At 33.9% G+C, this 15,470-nt stretch overlaps 1 protein-coding gene across 1 annotated transcript; it reads right to left on the reverse strand.

Moving 5' to 3' along the window:
* Positions 1 to 10,796: 10,796 nt before the first annotated feature.
* On the reverse strand, positions 10,797 to 15,352 carry LOC120151301 (mucin-5AC-like). The gene is made up of 5 exons (XM_039163813.1): positions 14,922 to 15,352; positions 14,715 to 14,838; positions 13,056 to 13,170; positions 11,795 to 12,904; positions 10,797 to 11,504 (listed from the first exon to the last, which is right to left on the reverse strand). Exons 1-5 carry the CDS (start codon positions 15,109 to 15,111, stop codon positions 11,247 to 11,249), a joined length of 1,797 nt encoding a protein of 598 aa, XP_039019744.1. The 5' UTR covers positions 15,112 to 15,352; the 3' UTR covers positions 10,797 to 11,246.
* Positions 15,353 to 15,470: the final 118 nt, after the last annotated feature.

Here is a 15,470-nt window from a genome sequence, read left to right on the forward strand (position 1 = left end):
AGTTGATAATACTTAACGTTCTAACAATTTGAATATAGGTTGTTGGAGACTGGATCGATCGCGAATATTAAACGATCTCGTAAGCCACAATCAAAATGAACGAAGACAGGAGATAACAAAAGCTGCCATGATACATAAGAATAACAAAAGGATGCAATGATGTAAATGTAGGGTTAATTTTGTATAAGATTTATAATTTTGTATACGATTTATAATTTTGGATGTGAATATAATTATGAATGAGATGAGAAAAGTTAGCAGTATGTTGTTGTACATGTTTCTTATACACATTAAGGGTCATGTTGATACTTTAAAGTAAAAGGCAAATTTACAATATGGCCAACAGGGTGCAACAATAAAGTGTCGAACCATATATAAAAAGTGTCGATCCCAAAAACATAGAAAACCAAAAGTATAATGTTATATGTAATTTTTCAATCTAACCGGTACAAGTATACCGATTTTATGAGAGAATATGTCTAAATAATGTGTCGACACTTTTTTAGTTTGTGTCGATATTTTTGGTCCAGAATGAATGGAAAACAGGGTGCAACCATAAAGTGTCGATCCATATATAAAAAGTGTTGATCCCAAAAACATCGAAAACCAAAAGTATGATGTAATATGTAATTTTTCAATCTAACCGGTACAAGTATACCGGTTTTATGAGAGAATATGTCTAAATAATGTGTCGACACTTTTTTAGTTTGTGTCGATATTTTTGGTCCAGAATGAATGGAAAACAGGGTGCAACCATAAAGTGTCGATCCATATATAAAACGTGTCGATCCCAAAAACATCGAAACCCAAAAGTATAATGTAATATGTAATTTTTCAATCTAACTGGTACAAGTATACCGGTTTTATGAGAGAATATGTCTAAATAATGTGTCGACACTTTTTTAGTTTGTGTCGATATTTTTGGTCCAAAATGAATGGAAAACAGGGTGCAACCATAAAGTGTCGATCCATATATAAAAAGTGTCGATCCCAAAAACATCGAAACCCAAAATTATAATGTAATATATAATTTTTCAATCTAACCGGTACAAGTATACCGGTTTTATGAGAGAATATGTCTAAATAATGTGTCGACACTTTTTTAGTTTGTGTCGATATTTTTGGTCCAGAATGAATGGAAAACAGGGTGCAACCATAAAGTGTCGATCCATATATAAAAAGTGTCGATCCCAGAAACATCGAAAACCAAAAGTATAATGTAATATGTAATTTTTCAATCTAACCGGTACAAGTATACCGGTTTTATGAGAGAATATGTCTAAATAATGTGTCGATACTTTTTTAGTTTGTGTTGATATTTTTGGTCCAGAATGAATGGAAAACAGGGTGCAACCATAAAGTGTCGATCCATATATAAAAAGTGTCGATCCCAGAAACATCGAAAACCAAAAATATAATGTAATATGTAATTTTTCAATATAACCGGTACAAGTATACCGGTTTTATGAGAGAATATGTCTAAATAATGTGTCGACACTTTTCTAGTTTGTGTCGATATTTTTGGTCCAGAATGAATGGAAAACAGGGTGCAACCATAAAGTGTCGATCCATATATAAAAAGTGTCGATCCCAAAAACATCGAAACCCAAATGTATAATGTAATATGTAATTTTTCAATCTAACCGGTACAAGTATACCGGTTTTATGAGAGAATATGTCCAAATAATGTGTCGACACTTTTTTAGTTTGTGTCGATACTAATTTAAATATCAAGTGTTTTTCCACCGTTCACTATATATAGTACTCTAAATCGAGAAACCCTAAACATAAAGGCAAGCAGGCAGAAGATAACTCTTCCTCTTTCTTCTAGCGTTATCATAAGTGACGATTAGATATTCAGGTAAATTTATCGATATTTTATGGGTTTGATTGATTTCTATATTGGAGTTTTTTTCCTGAATGTGTTTGTGTTCCATTGTAATAGCATCCAACCAAAATGGCTCCAAAACGTCAGCGTCAGAAGCGCGATCTTTCTCAAAGCTCTTCTCAACCCAGTTCTTCTCAACCACAACCTCCTTCTGTAACAAACGATTCTTCTGAGGAAATCAGGTCCTTCGAAACTCTAAACTTTAGATCCGATATGGAGAAACAAAGATGGCATACGAGTTTTAAAGTAAGGAAGATTCGTCCTGAACGTGTCATTGACCTGGGTTTCTTGTTTGATGATAAATATGCATTTAGTTTTAAATCCACATTTACATCTTGGGGTTGGCTTGAATTCCTTGGTATAGAACCAAGATATTATCCCAACCTAGTTAGAGTCTTCTACAACAATGCTTCCTTACAGCACGAGCCTAATAAGACTAATATAATAGGAATTAATACACATGTCATGGGGAAGGATATATATATATCTCCAGAAACTATTGCGGAGGGTTTAGGTGTAGCGAATACAGGGGATTCATATGAAAATGGTGTAGATTGGTCTACAATTAAACGGGTTGCTAGAAATAGACCAATTCACCTCGATGTAGAGTCGAGAGTGTTTCACAAAATGCTCACATGGTATATCCGGCCTAGTGGGGGAAAACATTCAACGATTCGAGACAGCGATTATTGGTGGATAGCAAAGTATAAATCCAAAACGGCTCCAAACATTGCAAAACTCATATTTAATACAATTGTATATATGGTCACAAAGGGAGCAACAATTTCAACTACACTACCATATGGATGTGTCATCACCCATCTGTTGAAGAAGAAGGAAGTTGATTTTTCGCATGACGCCCCTGTTCGATTAACCCGCAAGATTGACATGGTATTTATTAAAAAAGCAGGATATGATTTTGTTGAAAAACTCGGTTGGAAGCGTGTCAAGGAGGTCAGATTAGATCAAGAGAGGGAGGAAATGGACCCCGTTGGCCATGAAGAAGAGCAATCAAGTGGAGACGCAATGATGGAATAAGCTCTAGTTGTAGAGGATGTCACAATTAAGACCGTGATGGAATACATGGTCAATTTTCGGGAGCATATTGATTCCCTTGTGAGTGGAATGCGATCCGATATTTCATCATTGCAACATGAAGTCTCCATGTTGCGTAACGAATTACGTCAACGACATCAAACGAGTTAGGTAATTCATTATCTATGTTTCTTAACATTTACACGTTCTGAACTGTATTTTATTTTCTTTTAACAGATGTGGACAACCAAGCGGTCAATGAAGATGAAGCTGACGATGAAGATGACGATGATGATGACGATGAAGCTGACGATGAAGATGATGACGATGATGATGATGATGATGATGATCCAAACAAGTATATCGTGTCTGCAACGCCGCCTTCAAGAAAACTTTTAATTTTTGATCTCAATGGTGTCCTTGCCTACATCCCAAGACTGCCTGCATGTTTTAATTCTATTCTTTTGTATCCATTATTTTAACATATAAGCGTAGAACTTTAATCTCATTTTCTTCATGTTGTAGATGTTGTTGCCCTTTGGTCTTCAAAGATGAGGTTAGAACATGTTTGAAGCAATTGAATTACTGTAGTCAAAATCGTTAATATACATTTGAATGTTAACATTCAAACTTGATTACAATCTCAGGCATAAAGTCGACCGTGTACTTGAGAAACTACCTGTATTTTCCGAGCATTTTCTATTTGTGTGGGTAAGATGAATGTCATTACAGTTTGCTGACTTTTCGTTGTCTATGATTCCTACATATTTATGTTCGACTATTTGTGAACAGGATAAAAAAAATGCAAAACATATGATTCTGTTACCTACTGTAAAGATCTCAATGATGTTTGGAACGCGTGTCCAGATTTTAACGAGCTAAATACACTTTTGGTCGATGATTCAGCGGAAAAAATGATTTATAATCCGGTAAGTTGCATTTATGCAATATGTTTTTCCAGTTGAACAGGTGTTCAGACATTGATTATTTTAACAACTTATGTGTTTATATAGAAATACAATTACATATGTCCACATACCTTTGACGATGCTTCCCATTCGAACGACAATGCTCTAGGTATGACACAAATTTATTCATGCTTATGCGAATTTAGTTTATTGTTAGTAAAATTGCACCTCATTAGTTTGATAATTGAAATTATTTATGTATGTCCTCAGAAAAAGGCGGAAACATACGAGAGTATTTGGAAAATTTGTTGAAGGCCTCTAATATTCCGGACTTCGTTAGAAATAACCCTTTTTCATCGGATTAATTTGGTTTGTCGGTACATTATTTGAACATTCTTGTGTATTTATATTTTGGTGTGATTATATTGTGTGTATATTTTCATTAATTATTCCATATTTGCTTCTATGTGTACATATAGATTTGAGGATTGTTGAAATATCAATACTAATGTATTTTACATCTGCTTGCAAATGTATCGAAACACATGACTATAGCATTGTTTTCGATGATATCCACAACAAAGTTTTCACACTTTTTAATATTGTGTTTGTACTTTATGTCCAGAATGGAAGAAAAATGTGTCGATACCATTTTAAAAAGTGTCGATTGAAAAAACATCGGAACCCAGAATTATAATGCAATAGATAATTTTGTAATATAACCGGTATAAATATACCGGTTTTATGAGCGAATAGGTCTACAACCTATATCGACACTTTCTAATATTGTATCGGTACTTTATGTCCAGATTGGAAGAAAAATGTGTCGATACCATTTAAAAAAGTGTCGACATTTACACATCGGAACCCAGATTTATAATGCAATAGATAATTTTGTAATATAACCGGTATAAATATACCAGTTTTATGAGCGAATAGGTCTACAACCTATATCGACACTTTCTAATATTGTGTTGGTACTTTATGTCCAGATTGGAAGAAAAATGTGTCGATACCATTTAAGAAAGTGTCGACATTTACACATCGGAACCCAGATTTATAATGTAATAGATAATTTTATAATATAACCGGTATAAATATACCGGTTTTATGAGCGAATAGGTATACAACCTATATCGACACTTTCTAATATTGTGTCAGTACTTTATGTCCAGATTGGAAGAAAAATGTGTCGATACCATTTAAAAAAGTGTCGGTAATTTTAAGTAACGCGGTTTTTCTTCCTTCATTCAAAATATTTATATGTACATACAATAGGAGTCATGTTGATACTTACGATATATGGAGATCGTTGTCATTCCATTCCGTCTTCGAAAAAATCAGTTGATGTAGGCTGTGTGCTTGTACTCAAACTGAGCTTGACTTGAGGACATGTTAGTTTGTTATGTCCCTCACCGTTGCAGTACCCACATCGCCTAATTTTCTTCTCGACCTTGTTCTTCGGCACTTGTTTTCGCTTGCGTTGTTTTCGTTGAGGGTCACGAACATTGTTTACTACAATGCTCTGGTTGACTGAATCATTCAAACCAAACGAGTTTTCTAATTCTTCTATTAGTTTTTTCATCTCATCTCTTGCGGTTTTGAAAGACTCGTCTGTCTTTGATGCAATGTAGCATAACCTACTTGACGTTGAACGTAGAGCAGCGAACCTTGCCATTTGCATCACTTCTGAAGACACATTCAAATCAACATAGCTGGGTGCAGAAGCCTTCGCATCATTAGTCCACCTACTTTGAATCAAAGTCCCGGGCAAATATGTGTAGTCCAATTGCTTCAAAATGTGAAGTTGATGGCGACACGGAAGTCCAACGGTCTCGAATTTTTTGCAGGAGCAAATTAGAGTTTTCGTACAAGAATCAAAACTAATTTCAAATTTCCTATTTTTTTCCTGCGTACTTTGACAAAATATAATGTTGACATTCATCTGATAAGGACTTAATCTCTGCCTCAATCTGGTACAATGTCTCCCGTATAAGTTCATCTTGGAACATACGAAAAGATTCGCGGGTAAAAATCGCAGCGGCATGGCTTTCAAGGTCGACCAGTTTTGTGATCTGGAAGGGCTTCGTATGGGAACTTAAGTAATCCGCTTTCAACTCGTTCATACTCATTCTACTAATTCCATCTTCAATTGCACGAACAACATCTAAATATGTCTTCTTGTGTTTCAGTGCAATAGCTAGTGAAGCATTCATAGACTTGCACCTTTGTGTTGAGCGAATATTGGCAAAGAAATGACCGGTTAGATATGCTTGTGCCCATAAGTGTCGTGTATTTCCCTTCTCAATCACCCATAGATGCTTTTGGACGTTGAATTCTGAAACAACCGAACGCCATTGAATATAAAATTCCTTGGTTGTCCACCAGGAAGCCATGCATTTTGAGAATGCTGCTGTAAACTTTGGGTCACCAATGTTAGCTTGTGCATTGTGAGAAAGATGCCAAGAACATAATATGTGCTTAGCATAAGGGATAACAGATTTGATAGCCCTCTGCATTGCCCTATCCCCATCGGTTACAACGGAAATAGGTGATTTATTCATCATGGCTTCTAAAAAATTATGTAGCACCCACTCGAAAGATTGAGACGTCTCATCAGCGATTATGGCAGTGGCAAACACAATTGTGTTATGGTGATGATTGACACCAACAATAGGCATAATTGGTCGACCATACAAATTATCTTTGTATGTTGTGTCGAACGCAATTACATCACCGAAGCATGTGTAATCCAATCTCGATGTAGAATCCGACCAAATAAGATTATACAATGCCCCCAATTCGTCTACCGAGTATGTCATAAAAAACTCGGGATCATCATGTTTCTTATAATCAAAGTAGGCAATAAGCGCATTCACATCCCCATCGAGGATTTCCTTTGCTTTACCTCTTTGAAGTGCATTGTAGAGGTCTTTATGTGTAAATCCAACATTATGATAGCCCCCTGCCTGCTGCGTTAAATAGTTCATTACTTGTGACGTGCCAACACCGACCTCTTTCAATGTTGTTGCCTCATCGATATCAGCCTTACTTACAGCTCTATTAGAACGCATAAATGGTGTCATAGCAGGTGTGCACAATGCATGATTATGTTTCTGATCAGACTTACTTATAACCCACTGATCGTTTGTATTTGTTGCTGTAACTATGACTCTAGCCTTACATCCTGTTCTTGTGACTGGCGTATGAGCACGTTGACGATCAACAGTATTGACTTTTGATACTCGAAACCCTTCTTTGGAACAACAAAATTCTTGTGTCTTCACATTCCCTTCCACGTCAAGCCGTGTTGTTCCCTTACGTGCACTAAACCCATGTTCCCGTGCGAATCCCTTGTAAAAGTACCAAGCTTGATCACGTGAACAGAAGAGCTGACCAACCAATCTGTCAGATTCATCAACATTATGTACTTCATGGCATTCCTCGGTTGGCTTAACATTGTCTACATCAGTATTATCCATGGCAAAAATTTTGTTGTGCAAGTTCAGTGCTCCAGGAGTTGATGGAGATGTAAGCAAAGGTTTATTTTGAACATGTTTCAGTCGTGTTGCTTTCAATAGGATGTGGCATTGGTAGTGGTAGTTAAAGGGTGGGTACAACATTAAATTCGCAGTACATATTTAGGTATGTACAATAACTACAAGTATATATTATCATTAAATTTAGGTATGTACAATAACTACATATTTAGGTATGTACAATAACTACATATTTAGGTATATACATCTTTTGAGTGAGTTTTAAGATATTAATTTAGTAATTATAGGCGTCTAATGATTTATTTTTTACGTTACGGTATATATTATTATTAAATTAAAAACAATAAACATATATATTACATATTTATTATTATCTTTGGTTAATATTGTTAAATTTAAATTCTAAATATTATTTTATAAAATATCAAAACAATCAAATAATTTTTTGTGTAAATGAAATTATTAAATTAATATTGTAGGTGGAAAACATGAAACACTATTAAAAAAAATTGAAACATAAATTACATAACTTTAAAAGAAGTATCGATCCTTTTTATAAAAAGTATGGACACTTTCAATATAATAGGTAAAAATATGATGTAATAAGTAGCGCTTATATAATGTAATAGGTAGCGTTTATATAATGTAATAGGTAGTGCTTATATTGTAAAATATCTATCATTTTTATAAAAGTGTCCATACTTTTTTCACTGTAGAAAACATTAATTTAAGGTTATCTTTTGAGTGAGTTTTAAGATATTAATTTAGTAATTATAGGCGTCTAATGATTTATTTTTTACGTTACGATATATATTATTATTAAATTAAAAACAATAAACATATATATTACATATTTATTATTATCTTTGGTTAATATTGTTAAATTTAAATTCTAAATATTATTTTATAAAATATCAAAACAATCAAATAATTTTTTGTATAAATGAAATTATTAAATTAATATTGTAAGACTAAAACATGAAACACTATTAAAAAAAATTGAAACATAAATTACATAACTTTAAAAGAAGTATTGATCCTTTTTATAAAAAGTATGAACACTTTCAATATAATAGGTAAAAATATGATGTAATAGGTAGCGCTTATATAATGTAATAGGTAGCGTTTATATAATGTAATAGGTAGTGCTTATATTGTAAAGTATCTATCCTTTTTATAAGAGTATCCATACTTTTTTCACTGTGGAAAACATTAATTTAAGGTTATCTTTTGAGTGAGTTTTAAGATATTAATTTAGTAATTATAGGCGTCTAATAATTTATTTTTTACGTTACGGTATATATTATTATTAAATTAAAAACAATAAACATATATATTACATATTTATTATTATCTTTGGTTAATATTGTTAAATTTAAATTCTAAATATTATTTTATAAAATATCAAAACAATCAAATAATTTTTTGTGTAAATGAAATTATTAAATTAATATTGTAGGTGGAAAACATGAAACACTATTAAAAAAATTGAAATATAAATTACATAACTTTAAAAAAAGTATCGATCCTTTTTATAAAAAGTATGGACACTTTCAATATAATAGGTAAAAATATAATGTAATAGGTAGCGCTTATATAATGTAATAAGTATCGTTTATATAATGTAATAGGTAGTGCTTATATTGTAAAGTATCTATCCTTTTTATAAAAGTGTCTATACTTTTTTCACTGTGGAAAACATTAATTTAAGGTTATCTTTTGAGTGAGTTTTAAGATATTAATTTAGTAATTATAGGCGTCTAATGATTTATTTTTTACGTTACGATATATATTATTATTAAATTAAAAATTCTAAATATTATTTTATAAAATATCAAAACAATCAAATAATTTTTTGTGCAAATGAAATTATTAAATTAATATTGTAGGTGGAAAACATGAAACACTATTAAAAAAATTGAAACATAAATTACATAACTTTAAAAGAAGTATCGATCCTTTTTATAAAAAGTATGGACACTTTCAATATAATAGGTAAAAATATGATGTAATAGGTAACGCTTATATAATGTAATAGGTAACGTTTATATAATGTAATAGGTAGTGCTTATATTGTAAAGTATCTATCATTTTTATAAAAGTGTCCATACTTTTTTCACTGTGGAAAATATTAATTTAAGGTTATCTTTTGAGTGAGTTTTAAGATATTAATTTAATAATTATAGGCGTCTAATGATTTATTTTTTACGTTACGATATATATTATTATTAAATTAAAAACAATAAACATATATATTACATATTTATTATTATCTTTGGTTGATATTGTTAAATTTAAATTCTAAATATTATTTTATAAAATATCAAAACAATCAAATAATTTTTTGTGCAAATTAAATTATTAAATTAATATTGTAGGTGGAAAACATGAAACACTATTAAAAAAAATTGAAACATAAATTACATAACTTTAAAAAAACTATCGATCCTTTTTATAAAAAGTATGGACACTTTCAACATATTATAATGTAATAGGTAAATTTGCAATGCTATCGATATAAATATACCGGTTTACTTATAAAATAAGTAAATATAAGTGCTACCTAATATGTTATTGTACTTTATAATATTTTCGATTAAATAATATAACATAATCGGTCTAAATTTTAACCGATTACTTGTTTAACCGGTTACGCCGTATATTAACCGTTTTTTAGGCGCTGCACCGCAGAACTCCCCGATGGGTGGAGGCGTGGAGCATTAGCAAAAGTGTAGTGGAGTGGAGATCGGTTATAAAAAAAATTCCATATTCCACTGATAGAAGGAACGACAACAAATCATAAAAGGACAAAGTTTTCTTTCACGCATTACCTAATACCCTTGCCCCCCTTTTATCTTCATTTTGAAACCCTTTATTTTTACTCTCTCTTGGGAGAAAGTCTTTTTGTTCATACTTTGCTTGAATTACAGAGTTAAATCTTGAGAACTTTTATGTGCTTTGGTTTGAGATTTTTATCAATTGCAAAACTTAGGTTTATGCCATCTCTGATCACAACTTTCTTGCCTTCTTCATCCACTTCATGTTCAAGAGGCCAGTGTAGTAAGTCCTACAAAAAGGAGCTAGTTATCTTCTTGATTGTAGCATCAGAAAAATCAAACATTTCACCTAACAATAGTGGTTGTCGAGTTGTAGCTAGCACAACCTTTATGCACCATTTATTTTGTAAAATTTTAAACTTGTTAGTTTGTTTGAACTAAATTGATAAATACAAATATCTTAGTTTAATATAATATTTGAATCAAATTAATTAGATATTGTAAACTGTTTTTTAATTAAAAAATATTAAATTCGAAAATTCTAAAAAATTTCGGTTAATTCGAAAATTAACCGAAATTTATTCGGTTCGGTTAATACTTTCATAAAAAAGTTTGGTTCGGTTAACGGTTAAAGAAAAAAAATTCGGTTAAGGGTATTTCGGTTCGGTTTTAACCGAATGAACACCCCTACAAGAAACATTCCAACATTTTAAATGTATCATATCGATGCAAGAGAATGCACCCTCAAATCCATCTGGAATGAAAATTATATCCCAACAAAGCTTAAGAATATTTCTACAAGGATAGCTGGCCAAAAGTGGTAGCTAACTGCAACTTCTATAACCTTTAGTTTTACCTCCAAAGCAACTTTATTCCAATTGGGAATACTGGGGAGCTGATCTTTAGTTTTCAGTTTCATAAGCTTTCACCATATCAAAGCTAGCACTAAACAACTCACGTTATAGGATTTGGAGGAGAAAGATTTTTATCATCTACCCAGTTTCCCTAATAATACATCGATATTGGAATAAAATCCCAATGATGTTCATCTTGGAAGTTGCTTCTCTTCCAAGTGTCAAAGATTGTAGATTGAAAACAATAATGTATGGACATATCACATGGTTATACAACCTTACCGTCATCTGGCATGAACTTCGGCAGGGGATCTTGCACCTCTCTCGCTTCCAATATCATCTTGTAGTTCACTCCTGTCTAAACAAATGCCATTATTGTTGACACTAAGCTCCGAACTAGCATTACTGCTTGTAGCAAGAGGGGAATCCGAGACAGTAATTGTTCTGCCCCGTGCATGACCTGATCTTACACTGTACATAGATGACGCTGGAATATTCGTCATCAGTGGCCGTAAATTACCAGGAATTCTTCGCCTTATATCCTGCTCAAGATAATATTGAAACCAAAGAAAGAATTAACTCAATTGCTCCCCCTCAACTTTCAATTTCTCAATGTATCAGCCCAAAATAAGCCAAAAGTTGAGACTGACGTGAATAAAATGAGGGATAAGGCAAAACTGTATCATCCACCTACAAATATGAACTACTAAATAGAGGATTTGGGATACCTTGAAAACAACATTATTTTATCGTTAGATTCCCACCTAATGGATCATAATTTAAGCAATATAAATGATAATGCCAGTATGCCACAGACAACTTAGTTGCTTACCATATGTCTTATTGCCATATCAAGTGATTTCTTTGAAAGCGTTCTTCCGAAGCCTGAACTATCTGGTGACACAGACTTCCCAGACAAGTTACTGTGAGGAGAATGTTTATCATCTTGCTTTGGTGGTACCAGCTTCCGCATGTTTATAACCCTCTCAACCATTTTATTTCCAATTACAACAGGGCTCAAGTTGTCATTAACTTTTGAATACCCACGACTTACTGCAGGAACAGAGCTCCCACTGAAATGCAACATTCCACCATTAGGGAGATGGCCTCTTGAAGGAGAGCATGACTGTCGTCTTGGTCTACCAGTAGGACCTGGTTCCACGGCAGAAGATCGAGAACTTGGTGCTCCAGGCCTACCTCTTGTGGCTGAAAGTGGTCTATCGGGTAGAGTTGTTCTTAAATTTGGTGGAGCATCAAGCGAGAAACCCGGCATGTCAGAAGGCTTCCATGGTCTAGATTTTACCGTTGGAGAGGCACCACGTGATGGCACAGAATTTCTAGATGCTGCCTGTGTTGGCTTTGTTACTGAATGAGATGATTTAATTGGAGGAGTGGATATATTAGGAGCACTTGATGGAGTTGATGGTCGACGAGTTGGTGTGGCTGCTCTCGATATGGGTTTAGATGAAGGCATAGAGGGTCTTGAAGTTGGTGCTGAAGGCCTAGCTGTGGACCTTGTAGGTGTGGAGGATCTTGAAGAAACTGCAGGTTTGATAGCAGAAGATGCAGTCCTGGCTGCAGGAACTGTGGGCTTCGTCGTGGATGTTACGGGTTTTGTTGCAGACCTAGTTGTAAATGTCACAGGCTTACTTGCAGAAAGGGAGGGTTTAGTTGACAGTAATGTGGCACGACTTGTCGGAGTTGATGATCTCATAGGTTTAGATGCTCCAGTCAATGCAGAACGTCCAGTGGGTGTTGCAGGTCTTGAAGCTGCACCCCCTGAAGATGTAGGCCTTGAACCTGGACCCCCTGAGGATGCAGGTCTTGAACCTGAACCACCTGAGGAAGAGGGCCTGCGAATCCCAGTATACCCAGTGGATAAAACTGATGGCTTCAGTGTTAAGTTTCCCCTCCCAGAAGGCTCTGGTTGGGAATTTGCTACCTGTAAACACAATGAACAAAAGCAACTGCCAATAAGTCCATGAATCCAATTACTAGAAAAGCTATAAGGTCTTAAACATTTACAAATCTGTTATCTAAAACTTTTCAAAAGGTGTGTAATCCATATTATAGCATCTAGAAAATTTTCATACTCTAGATTTAACGGCATTTGGGCGAGCCTCAGGAGCGCCAATCTGACTCAATACAGTCTTTTGTGACTCCATCTCTAAGGAAGGAAAAAGAGAAGTACCAGGGGGCGATAAAAGCCTGAAATGGAAGAAAATTTCAGTTTAACATCACATTAAAAAAAATTCTATTCCTTCAATCACATTCATGTGGGAAATAAAAAGGAGTGGTTCAAAGCTGAACTGCTGAAGCAAGAGTAAGATCTTAAGGCATATTCCGATAGACAGTGGGAATTCATCCAAAAACTTTTACAATCAAATTTGGGATCAAAACCCATATTTCAAAATCCTCTAGCTTTTGTAACCAAAAAAAAATCCTTTAGCTTTCTCAACATCAAGGATATGCATATATTATAATTCACAACATGAACTCGCAAATCATGTCTTGAAGCTAAGACCTGACCGTCAAATCAGACAAGCATGTATACAACAAAAGTTCATTCTTTCAAAGTTTCAGTAAATTAAGATTCTTCTGAACTTATAACCAGTTCAACATTACGTACTGACTAATACTACAAGATATGTTCATGGTTTCAATCCTTACAGCAAACTAAAAAAAGGTCCCTTTAAGGTAATCAAATTTTGGTTAGACCATCATGATTCACACAAGCTACCAAGCATCAATGCTTTCCATCCTTACTATGGGCTTTAGCCCAACCAATAAATGAAGTTCCCAGTCCAGTCCCTATCATTTATATCAAAGCTTCGGAATCTAGTTAGAAAAAAAAACAATCTAAAATATGTTATCTAAATCTTTGGCGTAAATGATGAGCATTTGGCTTCTTTTGGAAATCTGGATCTTTGCCGTTTTGAGTCAACTAGTATAGATATGCCCATGAAGTGGCAGCAACAATTAGCATCCTTCTAACTTCTTTAGAGAAACAATGGAAAAGCAATAAGTAAAGGAATATAATAGGGTTCATAAAACATGGCATCTAGATCTAATCAAGTTGGACTGTGAAAAATGAAGAAGTTCATAATAATGAAACATAAACTATATTCAGTTCAGGGTACAAGACGTCATCAATACTTTAATTCAAAGCAGCCAAAACAAAAAAGCTGCCATGCCAACCCAAAGTTTAGAAAATACAAACGCCCTAGTTGCTGCTGGTGACCCCAGGGCACATGTAAAAGATGCTCATCCACAACCATCAACTTATTACCTTTAATCAATCACACATGTCATCCATAATTATCATCCACTTTTCTTGTTCTTTTCCTCTACCTTCTTATTGTTTTATTAATCCTTCAGCCGAATTTAATCAAATTAACTGAAACCTAGCAATATATATATATATATATATTAACCCCCAATGCAAAGCTAAGCTAAGCATATGAGTAACAAAATCAAGAATTTCTTTGGTTGTTCCTATGGCTTCCGTACTGTTTGGTAATTTATCTTAATATGATTCTTAAAAAGCTAACAAAACAAAACAAGAATACACTTAATTACAAGTAAAGAAACAACTGAATTTTAAAGCCAAATCTAACATAATCATCCCGTTAACCAAAAACAAAAATATTCACTTCAAATTTGAAAGGCGGCTTTAGCATTTGCTTTCCGTCAAACCACCTATTGATAAATTAATTTTTAAATAAAAAGAATCAAAAAGCAGAGCAAATTACCATTCATAGTCGTTTTTATCACTATCACAATTAAGAAAATCACCAGCCGTATCACCCGTATTTCTCACCGGAGTAGTTGTGGAAGCCAAAAGATCAAATATCGGTGAAGCTCCAGATTTAGATCCTACAATTTAAAAAAATACTAAACTAAGAGGGAAAAACAAATGAAAACTACATAGCTAAACTAAGAATTTTTTAAAACTTTACCTAAAGGTGAATCGAAGTCTTCGGGGGAGTGATTAAGAAGAAGACTACTCTGTTCTCTCTCACGTCTTCGCATCTCGAGGAACAATGAAAGCTCTTCTTCTTTCTCTTTCATCATCGAAGTTCTTAATTGCTGCCGTTGTTTCAAGGCCGCCACTTTCATAACTGTTTCTTCCCTAAAGCTCCGATTCATCTTCACCTTCCTCAGATTTTTTTTCTCAAGTATCAAAGTACTTCAAAACGCGGCGTTTTGGAAGAGTTAGGTTGAGCTCTGGAGCTCGAAAGACGATACGACATGAGGAAGAGGAGGGAATGTTGAAGAGGGAGACGACAATAGCGGAGAGTGGCAAGGAGATGAATAAGGGGATGGAGGGAGGGGTTAAATGGGAATTGGAGGGAAATCTTGAATGACGGTACAACTGTAACTGGAACTCTCAGTGTTTCCTTTTCCCTCCCTTAAAAGCTACGTTATTAGGGGGGTTTCGCTTTTAGGTGGATGGATAATCACGATAACAACCCTCTTTTTTTAAAAAAAAATCCCCTTTGGATATT

Source organism: Hibiscus syriacus, unplaced genomic scaffold (assembly GCF_006381635.1).
Source record: "Hibiscus syriacus cultivar Baekdansim isolate YM2019G1 unplaced genomic scaffold, ASM638163v2 tig00111053_pilon, whole genome shotgun sequence".
In the NCBI taxonomy this organism is placed as follows: Eukaryota; Viridiplantae; Streptophyta; class Magnoliopsida; order Malvales; family Malvaceae; genus Hibiscus; species Hibiscus syriacus.

Coding starts and splice junctions, on each gene's coding strand:
- LOC120151301 (XM_039163813.1), bottom strand. CDS start 15,111: ATGAATCGGAGCTTTAGGGAAGAAACAGTTATGAAAGTGGCGGCCTTG. Junction 14,839..14,921: donor AGACTTCGATTCACCTTTAG/GTAAAGTTTTAA, acceptor TTTAAATTGTAG/GATCTAAATCTGGAGCTTCA. Junction 12,905..13,055: donor CAAATGCCGTTAAATCTAGA/GTATGAAAATTT, acceptor TTGTGTTTACAG/GTAGCAAATTCCCAACCAGA.